This window comes from Dipodomys spectabilis, unplaced genomic scaffold (assembly GCF_019054845.1).
Source record: "Dipodomys spectabilis isolate Male_0828 unplaced genomic scaffold, ASM1905484v1 ptg000021l, whole genome shotgun sequence".
Lineage (NCBI taxonomy): Eukaryota > Metazoa > Chordata > Mammalia > Rodentia > Heteromyidae > Dipodomys > Dipodomys spectabilis.
Window position 1 is genome coordinate 1480152 of NW_024870698.1, and position 17792 is coordinate 1497943.

Sequence of the window (17792 nt, forward strand, 5' to 3'; positions counted from 1 at the left end):
GACTAATACTGTACCACTTGAACCACAGCTCTGCTTCTGGCTTTTTGGTGGTTAGAGTTAAAAGTCTCACAGAATTTGCTGCCCAGGCTGGCTTCAAACTGCAATCCTCAGATCTCAGTCTCCTGAGTAACTAGAATTACAGGCAAGAGGCCCTGGCACCCAGCTGCTTTTCATATATTTTCTCATTTAATTCTAAAATAACCTTGTGAAACAGACTGTGAAATCTCCTGTTGATTGACCCGAAAACTGAAATTGAGAAGTCAAATGTATTTCCAAGGGTCACAGAGAAATTAAGCATGTGATCTAGAATGTGATTAGGTTGGTATAACCTAAGTCCACATGCTTTCAACTAAAATCCTGCTACTTTCCTACTGTCACATTAATAAATATGTGTCTGGAGTTATTGAAGTAGCATTCCTTCCCACACTTCCTTTAGGATGACCGTGAAAGAGGAAGTGGAATCCATACCCGTATCGAGAGACACTGGTTAGGATGTGTGAAGATTCCATTTAGCACCATCTATTTCCAAGCAAGGGTAAGTAAAGGCAGCATTCTGTGAGAATGGGGAATAGCTTTCTCCATGTTTATTCCTGTTAGCATCTCAATACTGAGAGAAGGTATGTACAAAGCCCTTGGAAAGATAAAAGGCACGACACATAATGTCACTGATCTTACATTCTACTGACACGGGCTTATTAAACATGTATGTGCCTTTGAGTTAATAGTTACTATATGAGCCGGGCGCTGGTGGCTCACGCCTGTAATCCTAGCTACTCAGGAGGCTGAGATCTGAGGATCTCGGTTCAAAGCCAGCCCAGGCAGGAGAGACCGTGAGACTCCTATCTCCAATAAACCACCAGAAAACCGGAAGTGGCGCTGTAGCTCAAGTGGTAGAGCGCTCGCCTTGAGCTGAAGAGCTGAGGGACAGCACCCAGGCCCAGAGTTCAAGCCCCACGGCCGACAAAAAAAAAAAAAAACATAGTTACTATATGACTGGTATAATCTGAAATGTTTAAAATAATTTTTATTATCTTTAAATAGCTGTACAGTTCAACATGTCAATTGACAAATACAATATATCTTGATCAATATCACCCCTTCTATCATTCTCCCCTCAGCTCTTCCAACACCACCACGCCCCTCAAGTTTGACAGTTGATTTATTTTTTTAAATTATCTTTAAGTAGTTATACAAAAGAGTTGCCCTAAAACAAAACGGTTTATAAACATAATGTGCCTTGATCAATGTCACCCCTTTCAATATTCCTACCCATCTCTCCCCTGACACCCCTTCCCTCAATCTTCTTAAATTTTTAGGATGTACATTGACTTCTTCACTGTATTTTCCCAGCCTTTTCTTCATTGTCTACCCTTCGCCCCTTGATCCCTCCCCTTTTTAACTACCCATTTCCTGGTGCTTTATTTTGCTGAACTTTGATTTTGCCTCTCTAAGGAATTACACTATTTGAGTTTTCCCTTGAATCTACCACAGTTCCATTAACACAAGTGTATATACTTGTATACCACCCAACAGATCTACTTGTATGTTCATAAGCTAATTCTAGCTTCCACCTATGAGGGAAAATTCAACTTTTGCCTTTCTGATGAGGGTTGTTTAAAACATTTAAATAAAAGTGATAAAGGTGAGAAAAAGTTGAAATCTGTCAAAATAACTTAAATGGAATAGAGAGATGTCTGAAAGTAACTTAAAGAAGGTAATCAGGACAATTGATGGCCCATTTAATCAAGAGCATTCTATTCATAGTTCCAAAAATAAATACTATTTAAACCATGAGAAATCATTAGCACAGACATGCTCAACAAAGACATTTTTCTTTAGAGTTCCATTTTGCTTCAGAGCATCTTTGAGGTTGACAGCTCTTGAAGGACTTATTAGCTTTAATCTGGGACAGTTAAAGATTCTAAATCTCTTGAGCATCCCAGAATTAAATCCATGGCAACAGGAACCCCTGAGCCTCTGTGACGATCACACTGAGTAAATGCTGCCTGGCCACAGTCTCTATCAAGGCCATTAGCAAAGCTTGTTTAGGGTCTCAAGAAACTAGCCAGGTGCCAGTGGCTCATGCCTGTAATTTAACTACTAACGAAGCTGAGATCTAAGGGTTGTCATTCGAAATCAGCCTGCACAGGAAAGCTGTGAGACTCTTTCCTCTAAATAATCACCAAAAAGCTGGAAATGGAACTGTGGCTCAAGTGGTAGAGTACCAGCTTTGAGCTGAAAAGCTCAGCACCCAAGTTCTGAGTTCAAGCCCAGGAGACACGCACACACAAAAGAATCAACTGTAATTGCAATCATCCCCAGGCAAATGAGAGTCTATAGTTATGCTCCAATGGTGTACCCACTAAAACAATTGACATTTCCCACTCTGGATAGAATTTAAATGATTTGAAAAAAAAGAGCACATGACTTTACCAATCAAATTGCCCATAATATTTGACATTTCTGGATTTCACATTTGGAAGGCACTCAGAAATAATAACCCTGATAAAAGGTCCTCCTCTTCTCTGCCCTGCCACGTCTGTGCTCTATCCGGAGCTCACTACCGCAGGAGCTAGTTTGTCATAAAGTTCTTCCTTGAACTATGTCATTATCTCCATTCCTAGGTCAGTTCTCTGGGACTTCTTGAAGCTAATATAATCTGACTGATTAATAATAATAATAACTAAGACTTCGTTGGGTACATATTACATACCATTTCTAGAAGGTTTGTCACATTAATGAAACCTCATAAAACACCTGGCATCATTAACCCCACTTTAAAAGATGACAACATAGAAGCCTAGAGAATTACATGTCTTGTTCAAATCACAAAGCTAGGGTTCAACTTTGACTTGTTCTCAACAGACTGACATTGCTTATCCCTGGAGAACAGGATTGGTAAAAGCAGAAAAAAGTGATTCTGCTTTTATGGTTTATATGTTTCAACACATCTTTAGAGAATGACCTCATTACATTTGTCCTTTAAAACAGTTTTGTCTGACTGCAAACCCCGTGACTTGAAATGTACCCATAGGGAATATTTGGCACTGGCTGAAGACATTTTTGGTTGCTAAGCTAGTGGGGATGGCAACTGGCATCTTGCACAGAGAGGTTAAGAATGTGTCAAGCATGCATACACAGGACAGTCTCTGACCACAGTTTATCTGGCCCCTATTATCAACCACGCCCATGTTCAGAAACCCATCTTAAATTCCCACACCTCGGCCCCGAATAGCTTGATATTTGCTTTGACTTTACACGAGTTAAAAACATTCTGCCCTTTTGAAGCTTCTACATGTTATTCCTTTTTATACAAGTGGATTGTCATTTACTCAGCCTGAGTTTATGGAGGGCCTACTGTGGATTCAAAACACTGCTCTGTGTCACAGAAAGGTAACATAAAAGGAGGTGACATGTAGATTCTACTCGCAGAGTTATCATCTAGAAGGACAGGACAAATGCATATGACGATCAAGCCAGGCAGGTCTGTTAATTCCACAAACGAGAGAAACGACATGTGAAGGTAGAGAGACAGTAAAATCATTCGCGGGAGAACTGACGCTAGATTAAGCCTTGAAAAATTATTGAGAATCTGAAAGGTAGAAAAGGAAAGCTAGACTTTCTAGAAAAGGGGAAAGACTTCAGCCAGTATTTACTGCATAGTTATCATATACCAGACACTGTTCTTAGTTTTACACCTCTCTCCATTCATTCATTCATCCATTTATTCATTGTAACAGTCCTAGAAAATGGGTCCTATTACATTCTCCTTTTTATAAACGAGGACTCTGAGACACTTGAAACTTAAAACAGGATTTGAACCTAGGCAGCCTGACTGTTGGGCACATTTTTCTGCTAAGTAAAGAAAAGAAGAAATGGTGACACTTTAAGGGATCAAGCCTGGGGTATGCTTTGAATGCCAGCATGAAGTATTATTTTTTTTATTTTAGCATGTTAATTACGTAACAAGGAGTTGACGCTTGCCTTTGAACATCTGTTGGAAAGTCAACAGAATATTTGTCAAACCATATTTTCTTCACAGGTTGATGGCACATTTAAAATAGACATTCCTCCAGTTCTCCTGGGCTACAGCAAAGAGAGAAACATGTTCATGGAGAGAGGCTTTGATGCTATCCGCAGCCTGAGTGATGGCTCCTACATCACCCTGTTCATTACTATTGAGCCCCAGCTGGTCCCAGGAGAGTCAGTTCGAGAAAAGGTAAGTGCATAGGGTTTGGAAAGCCATGTCTGATGCTGGTGTAATATAAGGATGTCCTCCTTTCATCTCTTTATCATTCTTTCAGCCAGGCCAGGATGATGGTCGGAGGGCAGATGTGTGCCCTTGAACTTCCCTGAGCCAACAGTTGGGTCAGTCAGTAACCTACACTTTTAGGTAAAGCCAGATGACTATAAACATGCTCTGGTTTTAGAAGAATTTTGTTAAGTTGATGAAAATTAATGTTGACATATTATGAGGTTGGATTCCTCTTTTATGACACATTCATCTGCAAGTGTGCTGAAATAGATTCCCTTTACATCTTGGCTATGCTACACACTGAGTCAGTTCTTAGGATCATAAAGCTGGATGACCTTCATTCATAGGTCACCACAATTCATTTCTTCAAAAAGAAACAAATGCATACACAATTACTCTTTTAAACAGCTCCAGGGAACATGAATTTCCAGATCTGCCATTTGTTGACAAGTGTTCCCCAACCTTCATTATTGGGAAACACCTTTATGAATGTAGAATTGGAGGTCAGCATTTATGCCCACTGCACTTGCTGGAGCTGAGAGAGAGTATTGTGACCTCTCACTTATATGTAAATTAATACATTAACTGTAATGTCCCCACCACCAGGTTTTGAGACCTTACTCTATCCCCAGCACTGTGTATGTTAATCTTCAATACAGATGTGTTAAACAGTAGGTCTCCAACTTACAGATGAGGAAAGTAAGGCTCGATTTATCCAGGGTCACAGAGGTAGTATATGGCAGAGGTTATACCTATCTACATAATTCTACATTGTAGATATTCCTGAACAACCAGTATATGACATATTTTAGCACTGGAGATAGAGAGTAGGTAGAGATTCTTCCCAAACTTACATTCGTGCATAAGAGCAAGTTGTTAAATGGCAAGTTATTGTGCACAGTGCATTGTGCTGTTTGCAAGTTTATTAGTTTTTAGTGTTCCATTGTAATTAAGATACCAGTGGAGATGAAAAAAAAAAGGCTGCTTCCATTTCCTTTCCAGTATTATGATTTGGTTCCCAGAGAGAAATACTATTTAAACTGATGCCGATGGATCATGCCTGTAATCCTAGCTACTCAGGAGCCTGAGATCTAAGGACTGGAGTTCAAGGGTAGCTTGGTTAGGAGAGTCCCTGAGATTCTCATCTCCAATAAACTACTCAGAAAAGGCTGGAAGCGTTGGTGTGGCTCAAGTGGTAGAGTACTTGGGCAGAGGCAGCTCAGGGAAAGTGCCCACGCCCTGAGTTCAAGCCCCAGGACCAGCAACATAAACATGAAATGTTGTTAATATCCCATTATCAAGACATGGACAGGATAGGCAGGCTTCCTGGTAAAACCAATGTGCTGGAATCCAAACTAATCCTAGATCTTGGGCTTTGTCACTACAAGTCAAGCTTCTCAAGAAAACTAATCCATGCATTTCAAATTATTTTCCATAAAGAAAATACTTGTCTTTCTGTGTAAACTCAAGAGAAAACCAAGCAAGCATGTTCATACAGAAAAAGGCTCTCAGGCTAGGCCACAGGAACCGGAGTGGGTTACAACATGAAGCCTGATCTCAAGAAGGGAAAGAAGAAAAATGATCTTAAACAATAGATAATGGTCCGCTCTGGGAATTCTTAACAAAGGAAAATGCAGTCCTCGAGCGCTCCATCAGGTGGTGAGCTGGGAGAGGACAGGAGACGCAGGGTGTGGCTGAGGCCTGTGCACACGGCCTCATGCTGCTGTAGCTGACTTCCTGGACACCCCGGCGGAGCCTCTGGTCCTTCACAATGGCTGTTCACCAGACAGCCAGCTGCTGCCTTTGGGGACATTGCAGTGCCCTGATCCAGCTTCAGGAAGTAAAAGGAGGGCTTATATTGTTTAGCTATGAGACAAGGCATGTTGACTGTCAACACCTTGACATCCTAAAGCTACTGTCCTGAAAACATCACTGAGTCATACCAGAAGACTCCAGAACACAGAAGCTCTCACCCTGTCGGATTTCTGGGCCCTTTTCTTAAAGCCAACACTAACGTATACATTAAAAAAACTCTAGTCCTTGGGTTCATCGATCAGAATTTGTATCCATTGTTTGATTTTTTTAATCAATCACTTTATTAATTAAATAGTTTACACATGACAGCTTGTCTCTTCACCTTAAGTCTTATGGAATGTATATTAGCATATAATGAGTCAAAATAATTTCTAAATTATAAATGTAATTAAATAATGTCGAAGGACACCAAGGCATGATGGTTTTGATAAGAGTAACTTAATAAAAGCTGGACACTGGTGGCTCACACCTGAATCCTAGCTACTCAGGAGGCTGAGATAGAGGATTGCAGTTCAAAGCCAGCCCAGGCAGGAAAGTCCGTGAGACTCTTATCTCCAGTTAACCACCAGAACACCAGAAGTGGTGCTGTGGCTCAAAGCGGTAGAGTCCTAGCCTTCAGCAAAAAAAGCTCAAGGACAGCACCCAGGCCCTGAGTTCAAGCCCCTCAACCATCAAAAAACAAATACAAAACAGCAAAAAAGAATCACTGAAGCATACTTTCCAAGCATGTATTTAGTACGTGTTAGCTGTGGGAGCTGAGCATGGGCCATTTTATCTCCCAGAGTCATATAAACTCCCTGAATGTTTCTTTTTGAAGTTTGAGTCTCAGGAAGATGAGAAATTACTTCAAGCAACAGAAAAATTTCAAGCTGAATGTGCCTTGAAGTTTCCAAATCGTCGATGCCTTACGACAGTAATTGACATAAGTGGAAAAACGGTTTTTATTACACGTTATCTCAAACCTTTAAACCCTCCCCAGGAGCTCCTGAACTTCTACCCCGATAATCAACAGGCAACTGCAGTAAGTGTTCATAGATAATCGGTGCTGGAAGACTGAAGCCAAATAGTGATATTTGAGAATGTTTTAAATTTTCAATAAATTGCTTATTTACTATGTATCATAACACTTAGGATATTAACTATATCAAGATCATTAATAATTAAACCTATTTTTAGCATGGGGTTTCCATTAGAAAAGTCTGAAGCAAGCTAGACGCCAGTGGCTCACACCTGTAATTCTAGCTACTCAGGAGGCTGAGATCTGAGGATCATAGTTCAATGCCAACCCAGGCAGGAAAAACTGTGAGACTCTTATCTCCAGTTAACCAACAGAAAACTGGAAGTGGTGCTATAGCTCAAGTGGTAGAGTGCTAGCCTTGAGCTAAAGAGCTCAAGGACAGCACCCAGACCCAGAGTTCAAGTCCCGCAACCAACAACAACAAAAAAAGCCTGAAGGTAACGAGGATGATGATAGTCCTTATTGTCTCAGGGAGTAACTCACAATCAGGTACAGATTACAAAATAGATATATTTAATAAGTTTGGGAGTCTAGGATACTGAAAGTATTAGTGAACAATCAACTGTAGAAATTGATAGGTTTTTTGTTGAAGTACCAAGTGGAATTTGCATTAGTAGAAGATATAATCATAATCAGAAATTAAGCAAAGGAAATCAGTGAGTCCTTAAATACAGTTAAATGTAAGTTAAATTAAGTAGTTAGATATAGAGAAAATTAGCGAACTGGTATGCACACAGATACACTGCTGATTACTTTTGAAAACTAATTTGGTTTACACAGGAACTGGTGGCTCGATACGTGTCCTTGATTCCTTTCTTGCCTGACACTGTTTCATTTGCTGGTGTCTGTGACCTATGGAGCACCTCTGACGTAAGTCTTCCTCTCAGAGTTACTGACTTCAGCTGAATTATGCATAATCTGAAATTGCAGCATTCATTAATCATCCTAATAATCAACTTGGCCATCTGTTTTAACAGGATGAGCTAAATTTTTATTTTTTTTCCTAGCTCAATTTTCCCCAAATTTCAGGAATTAGAAATAATAATTAATAATAATATAGACTGGGAATGTAGCTGCATGGCTAAGCACTTGCCTTCTATATGGCACACAAGGCCCTGGGCTCCATTCCCAGGACTGAAAAAAAATTGTTTTTTTTCTACACACACGAAGAAAATCGTGCATGGTCAATCTAAAATAAGCAATTATTCAATGAAACATTTCCTTTTTTTTTTCCATCAGCAATTTCTTGATCTCCTGGCAGGAGATGAAGAAGAGCATGCGGTATTGCTGTGCAATTACTTTCTGTGGTTGGGTAAGAAGGCCTGGCTACTGATGGGCAGTGCTATCCCTGAGGTAAGACAACACAGGTATCTATGGCAGAGGGGCAGAGCTGTCTCCTCCACAGTACAGACCAGGCCGTGGACAGGACTTCCTTCATCACAGTCCTTTGGGGTGTTTGAAAAATAGCCCACAGACATGTGATGGGTTAACAACAGCATTTTAGGTTGGGTTTTGTTTTTGTTTTTGTTTTTATTTTTTTGTTTTTTTGGTAAACCTGGACCCTGTACCATCCAAAACCGTTATTTAGCTACTGAGGAGGCCAACATCTGGGGTTCAAAGCCAGCCCAGGCAGGAAAGTCCAGGAGACTTATTTCCAACTTATCTCCAATCAGCAAAAAGCCAGAAGTGGTAGTGGCTCAAGCCTTGAGTGAAAAAGCTAAGCAGAGCTCAAGGCCCTGAGTTCAAGCACACACACACACACACACACACACACACACATGCACGCACACACGCACACACATACACACATTCCTCAGCGAATTTTAAGAAATGCTGGACAGGAAAAGTGACCCCTATATTTATTTAGTCAACATTGCTGCAGTAACAGATGCAAGATGGGGGAGAGGGCAGGAAAGTGTGTTATGATTTCATTTTTCAAGAACTTCTAAGTTTCAGTATGGGATCTTAGAAGTCAGAAGTCCAACAAAAATAATGAATAATTCATGCAACCTACTATTGATCTTAATTACCTAATTAATTGAATACTGTTTTCAATGGATTTTCCCTTTAGGGTCCAACAGCCTATGTGCTAACTTGGGAGAAAAATCACTATTTAATATGGAATCCCTGCAGTGGACATTTTTATGGGCAATTTGATACATTCTGTCCCTTGAAAAGTGTGGGCTGTTTAATTGGCCCAGATAATGTGAGTAATGAAATTTCTTTTTAAACTCTTTTGGTTGATGATTGTTTTCTTGATTTTGTTTTTAAATTGATGAACTGCCTTAAGTATTTTATATAGGGAGCTGGGAAGGTGGCTCAGTGATAGAGTGTTGCCTTGCATTCATGAGGCCCTGAGTTCGATTCCTTAGCACCACATAAGCAAAAAAAGCCAGAAATGGCGCTGTGGCTCAAGTGGTAGAGTACTAGCCTTGAGCTGAAGAGCTAAGGGACAGCACCTAGGCCCAGAGTTCAAGTCCTACGACTGACAAGAAAAAAATATATAGCCAAAAATTATGTAAACATAATTACACATGTATTCACAGAACAATTAAAGAAATGTATAGCAGGCACAGTGGCAGACTCAAGTCATCTAAATAATCCTAAAGAAACCTGAATGATTTAGCTGATTTGCACAGAATCAGAATAAAAATCTAAAAATAAATGAAGTGGAGAGAGGGAAGAGAAGAGAGAGAGAGAGAGAGAGAGAGAGTTTGATTCAGAGTTCCTCTGAATCCTCGGTATTTGCTTCTAAAATAGAGCTTCCATTGCCTAGTTTGTGTTTTGAGAACTAAAATTAATCACCTGAAAAAACTGAGTTTCTTTATTTTTACAGGAAGTTTCCATATGCCACCTGGCCTTCTATAGCCTCAAATGATTATGGCTACAAGGTCTGGGTCTGTGAAAGCTATTCTATGAAGCACTGTCTAAAAAACATAAGCTAACGAGTCAGAATGCCTAAAACTTCCACTTCACTCATCACTTACTAGTGAAAGCCTGGAAAAGTTTTCAAATCTGTCATTCCCTCATTTTCTTCACTGGTAAAATGGAGGTAATAGTGAAGTCAGTGCTTTATCAAGTCAGCACTTTAGTTTCTGTGAGAAATAAAAAGGGTAATTGCAAAAAAAAAAAAAAAGCGCCAAACACATATGAACAGCTCCACTTCCTGGCTGTTTTACAATCATCATTTACCTTACTAATCTCTCAACTTTGAGTATCTGTCAGTAAAAGTGTTTGCACGTGTTGCCAATGTTTTTATTTATAAATTATACTTACATGTGCATAGATATTTGTAGACTATAAAATACTTTTTAAAAGTAACAAATAATGATACAATCTGATACTTGGAGTCTATACCCTAACTTGCAAGGCAACTGGCCTGTTTTTTAAGGTTGCTCCTGAAGTTAATTTATGCCAGAGCACTTCAAAATTGTCTTTGATTTCCCCATCTCTTACCTCCGTCTCCTTTAATCCTGTATCTTCCATTATTTCCTCATCCTACATTACTATAGCTACCTAAAGAGTACCCATTTCAGTTCACTATTTGGTACACTCCTGCACAATTAGGACTTTTATTTTTATGTTGCTAGTCAAGGCTGGGCAACTTGGGTGCACTAAGTGGTGGCCAAGACCATTCTGCCATCGTGTGTTTATGCTGGGACTCAGAGCGGTGACAATGGAAGTCAAGTGCAAGTAGGAGCACACCAAACCTTTTAAACTTAAGCTCATGGATTGAACAAATGCACTCACCCCAGTCTACTGGCCAAAAGTGAAGGGGGAGGGAAGTACGTTTTGTCTCTTTTAGTGGAAGGAACTGAGAACTAAGGAAAAGAAACATATGCTGACAGAAAAGTGCGAAGGACTGGGTCTGGGACTGCATCCTAGAATAGCATCCACTCTCATCTGATATTCCATGTCTTCACTTGGTGACTGCTGTGTCATTCATGACTCAGCCATAGAGATTGCCCCATTGGCTACTTCACACTGAATTAGAACTGAGGAGGTACTTGATTAAATATCTTAAGTAAATACGTATTACTTGTTTAAATGTGTTGTGTGGATAAATTTACCATTTTTGCGTGGCAATGTGACTACCACAATCTAGGAGCTACGCTAGAAGCTAAAACTAAAATGATAAATAATAGACATGGTAAATGTGCTCAGGCAATAACTCAATAGTCCAGTGAGGACACAGATGAGTAGACAATTACCAAAAAAAATGGTAAGTAGTAATAATAAAAGCTCATTCTAGGAAATACAGATGCATTATAAGCTCACTGAATTTTTTCAACCTTATGGTACTTACTATTTTTTAATCTCAGTTTTATAGAAGAGGAAACTGAAGCACACAGAAGTTGAATGAATCATTCAAGGTCACAGTCAGTAAACGTAAGAGCCCAAATTCAAATGCAAGTCCTAGAGTCATTGTCTCTCATGTTCCCAACCAGACAAGTGCCATCTCAGACACTGCACAGTGCTGTGGGAATAAAGAACTGGACCAAAAACGCCATTAGGAGGATGCAAAGAGCAAGAACAGGGAAGGCAGGGTCTTGATGGTCTTCCTAAAAACATTTCTTATAATCAAGAACTGCCTATTTCACCAGACCTACAAGATTCCCCAAACTTCAAAAGACAAAAAGTGTGGAAATTTGGTCAATGACAGTTCTATGAAATGTCAATTGTAGAACGAACAAAAAGTTTACAAAATAAGTGACCTAGTGTGCAACCCATGTCCACACTTGTTCCCTCTGCTGCCTCCCTCAATGATAGCATACATACGTGCTAATATGGCTTCATCTTTTTTTAGGTTTGGTTTAACATTCAACAGTATGACTCACCACTAAGGATAAATTTTGATGTCACAAAGCCTAAGCTATGGAAATCTTTTTTTTCAAGAAGCCTTCCATATCCTGGCCTTTCCAGTGTTCAGGTATAATTACTTTATTAACAATTAAACATAAAGTAGGGGATATGGTATTCTTCTATTAAGTAATTAGGTATTTCTTGACTCTCAATTCTACTACTAAATATTTAGAATAGTGTTTTTCAAACTTACTTGATTCGCACCAAAAGCAAATTTACATATAAGAGAGGGAGGGAGGGAGGGAGGGGGGAGGGAGGGAGAAAGAGAGCCCGCCCTAGTACATACATTTTAAATTTATCTTTGATTCTTAGGTAAACAAGGAAACAACTGGAGTGCTTTCAGCAGAGGAGAGACATAATTTGCCTTCCATTTTAATGGGAGTTTTCTTTGCTATTTTGGGTCTAGGCAAAAGAGAATTAAAGACAAGTTGTGAGGTCTTCAACTGGAGGCAATTTAAATAATTCAGCTGAGAATAACAGTGAATGGATGAGCCAGCATTAAAAAAATTTAAAACAGAGCTGGGAGCCAGTGGCTCACGCCTGTAATCCTAGCTACTCAGGAGGATAAGATCTGAGAATTGAGTTTGAAGCCAGACTGGGCAGAAAAAGGTCCCCACGAGACTATCATCTCCAATTAACCACTCAAAAAACAAGTGAAGCTGTGGCTTAAAGTGGCAGAGCACTAGCCTTGAGCTGAAGAGCTCAGGGACAGAGCCCCAGCCCTGCATTCAAGCCCCACAACCAACAAATATTAAAACAAAACTATATTTTAGGACCTCATTCACTAAATTAGAATCCACTAAAACATAACATTAGACTCCTAACCAGAAGTAGACTGCACGTAGTAAGCACAGCTGTTTATATTAAAATTTTCACTTTACTTGATAGCTAAATGTATATACAAGTATATATATGTATATAAAGTATATAAATGTATATATAAAATACAAAGTATTTTTAACGGAGCACATACGTCTCAAAAAAGCTTTGAAAATCAACTGTCGTAGAGAAGTTGTGATACACACAAAACTTTTTTTCTTAAGACCATGGTTTGAAAATAGCATTGGGGCAAGGTGGCAGTGGTGGGGCTCACACCTGTAGTCCTAGTTATTCAGGAGGGTCAGCTCTGAGGATCATGGTTCAAAGCCAGCCTGGGAAGAAAAGTCTGTGACACTCCGATTAATCACCAAAAAGCTGAACGTGAAGTTGTAGCTCAAACGGTAAAGCGCTAGCTTTGAGCCCAAAAACTCATAGACAACGCCTAAGCACTGAATTCAAGCCCAAGACGCACCAAAACATTTTTTAAATAGCATTAAGAATTGGAATGATGGAAGAAATAAATTATGGTATACAATACAATATTATCTGAACAATTTCCTCTTTTACAGCCTGAAGAGCTAATTTATCAACGCACAGACAAAGCAGCTGCTGCTGAGCTACAAGACAGGTAACATGATAAAAATCCACAAATCCACAAGTAATCCCATCACTAGCAGTGTAAGACCGAACTTTAAACAGTTCTCAGCTTGGATCAATATGAAATAATTAGGGCAATTTAATGTTAATTCACATCTGAAGATACCAAGTTCAGATGTGATCTCTAAATCCTGTGGTTCAACAGAGGCCTTGGCAGCAGCACAAGAGGTAGGAAGGACACAGAGGTGAACACAAGGAATATGTTGTCCTCCAAAGACTTTACCTCCGTTTAGAGCTGAAAATCATGCAATTATGGGTCTTGTTGGGACACAGCATAATCCACAGCTTAAATATGCTTCTTCTGTCCAATTAGTGGTTTGTGGAACACTAACCAGTTTATGAACCTAGTCCAGGCGGCCAGTGAGAGCCTGTGTGAATCTCTGTAATTTCTCTAGTCTTGGAAAATTAGAACTTATTCTCCCAGTTTCACAAATGTGGAGACTGAGATGTAGGCTGTCTTTTAAGTGCTAAGTGGGAGGGATGTCTGAGACTACAGAGATCTTTTGAATTTCAGAGCCATTGTGTGGTTTCTAGTGGATTATGCTGCATGAGGAATGTATCATATTACATGGGATTAACTGTGATTGTTTTAAAGACATTATTACTAGGAAACACCAATTTACTTCCAAGTTCTCCATAAAGACTGCAATTCATATGAATAATGATTTTCTATAAACCCAGTATTTCTCCTGATCGTTTCACCATACTTTTGATTAGGAGCCAGTCATCTATTCCGCCAGTGTTCAAGTGTTTTTTGACAATTGATCTTTCTTGCTTAGGCCATTCTGAAACCCCAAATAAAGATGGAAAGTTGACCAAATATCTAAATTGGTGCAGTAAGTTAGATAGACAAAAAGTCTTCAGCATCAATCGTCTTTCTACTTGGATCCCAGCTCTTTTGCCTTGCTTAGTTCATTTCTCTGTGACCTCCACATCTCCTTAAATCTGTAAAATCGGTATCCCCTATCTCATGAGGTCATTGTTGGGATTCAATAGCAATGGATGCAAAGATTTATTCCAGTACCTTTACAAAGTAATAGCTATTTTCCTTCATTCTGTGTGTAAGCTTCAGATCCTATGACCCCCCAATACCTATACAAATTAAATATTAAATTATAGCAGTTTTAGGCAATTTAGAAAATAAGTTCTACAATCATGAATAAACACCACTGGAGAAGAAAATCAGTCATGTGGAATAAGCCTAACAAACATTTGAGGCTCCCAACATAAGCATTGGTCTAGTTTTATGTCACCAGTGAATAAAGTATTTTATAAGCTACCTTGCTAAATGTATTGAAGTTAGCTAGTCTCTGGTCCTCCAGGCTAGCTTTTTCTGGTTATTTTCAAGAATGTATTATTGGCCTCAGAATGTCATTTCTATTCATAGGTTTATGTCCCATTCCAACAAATACAGAATCCGTAAGGAACACTCGTAACTTTTCAATTCCCAGAAAGTAACCCCTATTAGTTATGAATTTGCCTAATGAATGACATCACCAACAAAAATGTAGTCGTGTAATCACCTAGACCCCACTACATGAGTAAAGCCAAGTCACCAAGAAATGGAGTCTCTCCCATAAACAGGATTGAAAAAATTCTAAAAGAAAAAATCATGGACTGGCGGCCACGCTATCTGACTCGGTGGAACAGGTACTGTACCTCCACTCTGCGTCACTTCCTGCCTCTTCTGGAAAGCAGTCAAGGAGAAGATGTGGAAGATGACCACCAAGCAGAACTACTCAAACAGCTAGGAGACTACAGGGTAAGCACGATGGCTCAAATTGACTCTGCACACACCCATTTCTAATGGGGTAAGTTTCAATTACCCATTAAGTGGTCTTGGAAATCAAAATATATACAGCATAGACTAAAAGGTGTGATTTTTTTCAAAGCCTTAGTGAATAGCCTATCATTAAATAACAAAAAACCTCTATAAAATGAAAATCCCGCCAAGAGCTAGTGGTTCATGCTTCTAAATCTAGCTACTCAGGAGTCTGTGATCTAAGGATCACAGTTCAAAGCTAGGAAGGGCAGGAAAGTCTATGAGATTCTTATCTCCAGTTAATCACCAGAAAACCAGAAGTGGACCTGAGCTAAAAAGCTCAGGGCCAGTGCCCAGGCTCTGAGTTCAAGCCATACAACTGACAAAAATAGAAATAAAATCCATTTTTTCTAAAAGGACCTTATGAAATGTTAATATCCTTTATGAAATACAACCCAAAGTACCATTAAACTGGTAATAGCTAGCTGTATCACGTAAGACTGAAGTGTACATAAAAATGAAAAGATAAGGTTTAACAATGCTATTCACCAAGAAAATTTCTCATCAGTAGACAACATATCCTCTCTATTGTGCATTGCTAGTGCACTGTGTTCTTACAACTATATATAATAAAACCTAGAGGCAGCTGGATAAGACAGTAAGCCATGTTGGCTCAGGAGTTTAAAAATGGATGGTTAAAATGGTCCGAGTAAAACTCAGGTTCTCAGAATGTTTTCAACTTACTAACTGCAAACCTAAGCAGACTCGAGCGGAAAATCCGTGGGCCTACCATCTGTGGAGATGAGCAGCTACCAGGCCTGAGCCCCACTCTGCGCTCCTGCATGTGGCACCGTCCTCAGGCTGACCTCACTCTGAGAAGCAAATACCAGAGCAGAGCAGACACCTATCTGCACACATACTGTTCAGATCTGAGCAGCTGTGTGCCGTCTCCTAGCAGACTCCCGACACTCACTGTAATTTCATTGGTCAGGGTGGAGTGGAGTGACTAGCTTACCTAGGTCTGCAGAAGACTTGAATTTTTATGCATTCTGATGCTATCAGGGAAAGGGAACCATGAAGGATGCTTTATACACCAGAATAAACCTCTCTCCATTTTCATCTCTAATATATACAGACAAAGAGAATAGAGCTAATGACCTTGCAATCCAGAAAGACTTACTATATAGATTACATGAGCAAAATCTGTTATCTGTAAATCTCACTAATGACTACAATGGGTTCTTTCCCCCAGCTCTCGGGATTTCCTCTTCACATGCCTTATTCTGAGGTGAAGCCTTTAATTGAAGCCGTGTATAGCACTGGGGTGCATAATATTGATGTTCCTAATGTAGAATTTGCTTTGGCTGTATATATCCACCCATATCCCAAAAATGTCTTGTCTGTTTGGATCTATGTTGCCTCCCTTGTACGCAACAGGTAATTTTTCATTGTAACTTTTTGCATCATGTAAAATTACAATTAGAATATTAAATATTTTTATATTATTATATGAAAAATATTTTTGAATGATGAAATAAAATTATCTTTGGCTGTTTTTAAGTGTATTATTTTAATCAGTGTTTTTATTAATAGCCTTACCTCTGCCACTTTTGACCCTGAATTCAATGTGACCACCCAGAGTAAGTGACACTGAGATTTCGGCCTCTAAGCCTTCCTGCTTGTTAGCCTGAACTACCCTTCTGTGCCTATCCAGCACAGTATCTACCATACTGTCAAACTGCATTAACAAACAAACATTCTGGGGGAAGAAAAACTTTGCTGCTCAGTATCTCCTACCCTACAAAAAATACTGAGCAAGGCTACACGTGCACACCCATTAAAATATAGTTATTGGGGGAAGGACCATATTTAGTCACCAAAAGGGGAAGCAGTTCTAAGGTACTACTATAGACTAAGTATTGGTGGATTTCACCAAAGCACAGCCCCCACCCCCCACCCCTGCCCCTACCATTCCCTGGCAATCCATGTTAAAACCGTTATGTCCAGCATATTGGGAGAGCTTTCAGGAGGTAATATGGTGGGAGAAGAGTGCTCTTGCAAGAGACTGTAAAGAGCATGTTCTGTCTCTGCCATATGAAAATGAATACATGAAGATTATGGCCTTGTGCATGGATGACTCACACCTATATATAATCATTGATACTCGGGAGGTTAACATCTAAGAATCATGGTTTGAAGCCAACCCAGACAGGAAAACATGAGATTCATATCTCCAATAAACCACCAAAAGCCAGAAGTAGAACTGTGGTTCATATGCTAGAATGATGCTAGCTAGCCTTGAGCAAAAATGCTAAGGGACAACAAATGCTAAGGCTCTGAGCTCAAGACTTAAGACAAAAAAATAACCATCTGTAAGCCAAAGACAGTCCTGACAGAACACTGGACTTGGACTTATCTTGAACTTTCCAGCCATCAGAATGAAGAGAAATCAGTGTCTTAACTACTCAGTCTGTAGTATTCTGTTACAAAAACATATAGGAAGAGAAATACTTTAGATTACACTAAAGCAATAAGTAGTAAATGTATGTGCTCTGTCTGGAGATGTATACAACGCGGCATCCTTCTCCCTTCAGCCCACTGTA

At 39.5% G+C, this 17792-nt stretch overlaps 1 protein-coding gene across 1 annotated transcript in view; it reads left to right on the forward strand.

Moving 5' to 3' along the window:
- Cc2d2a (coiled-coil and C2 domain containing 2A) overlaps nt 1–16723 on the forward strand; it is an 80916-nt gene extending 64193 nt beyond the window's left edge. The window contains exons 28-37 of the mRNA XM_042674812.1: nt 437–535; nt 4043–4219; nt 6888–7091; nt 7869–7958; nt 8328–8441; nt 9160–9294; nt 11896–12018; nt 13340–13398; nt 15012–15189; nt 16442–16723. Coding sequence (XP_042530746.1) covers nt 437–535; nt 4043–4219; nt 6888–7091; nt 7869–7958; nt 8328–8441; nt 9160–9294; nt 11896–12018; nt 13340–13398; nt 15012–15189; nt 16442–16630 — 1368 coding nt within the window. The 3' untranslated portion in view covers nt 16631–16723. The remainder of the gene's footprint in view (nt 1–436; nt 536–4042; nt 4220–6887; nt 7092–7868; nt 7959–8327; nt 8442–9159; nt 9295–11895; nt 12019–13339; nt 13399–15011; nt 15190–16441) is intronic.
- The last annotated feature ends 1069 nt before the right edge of the window (nt 16724–17792 follow it).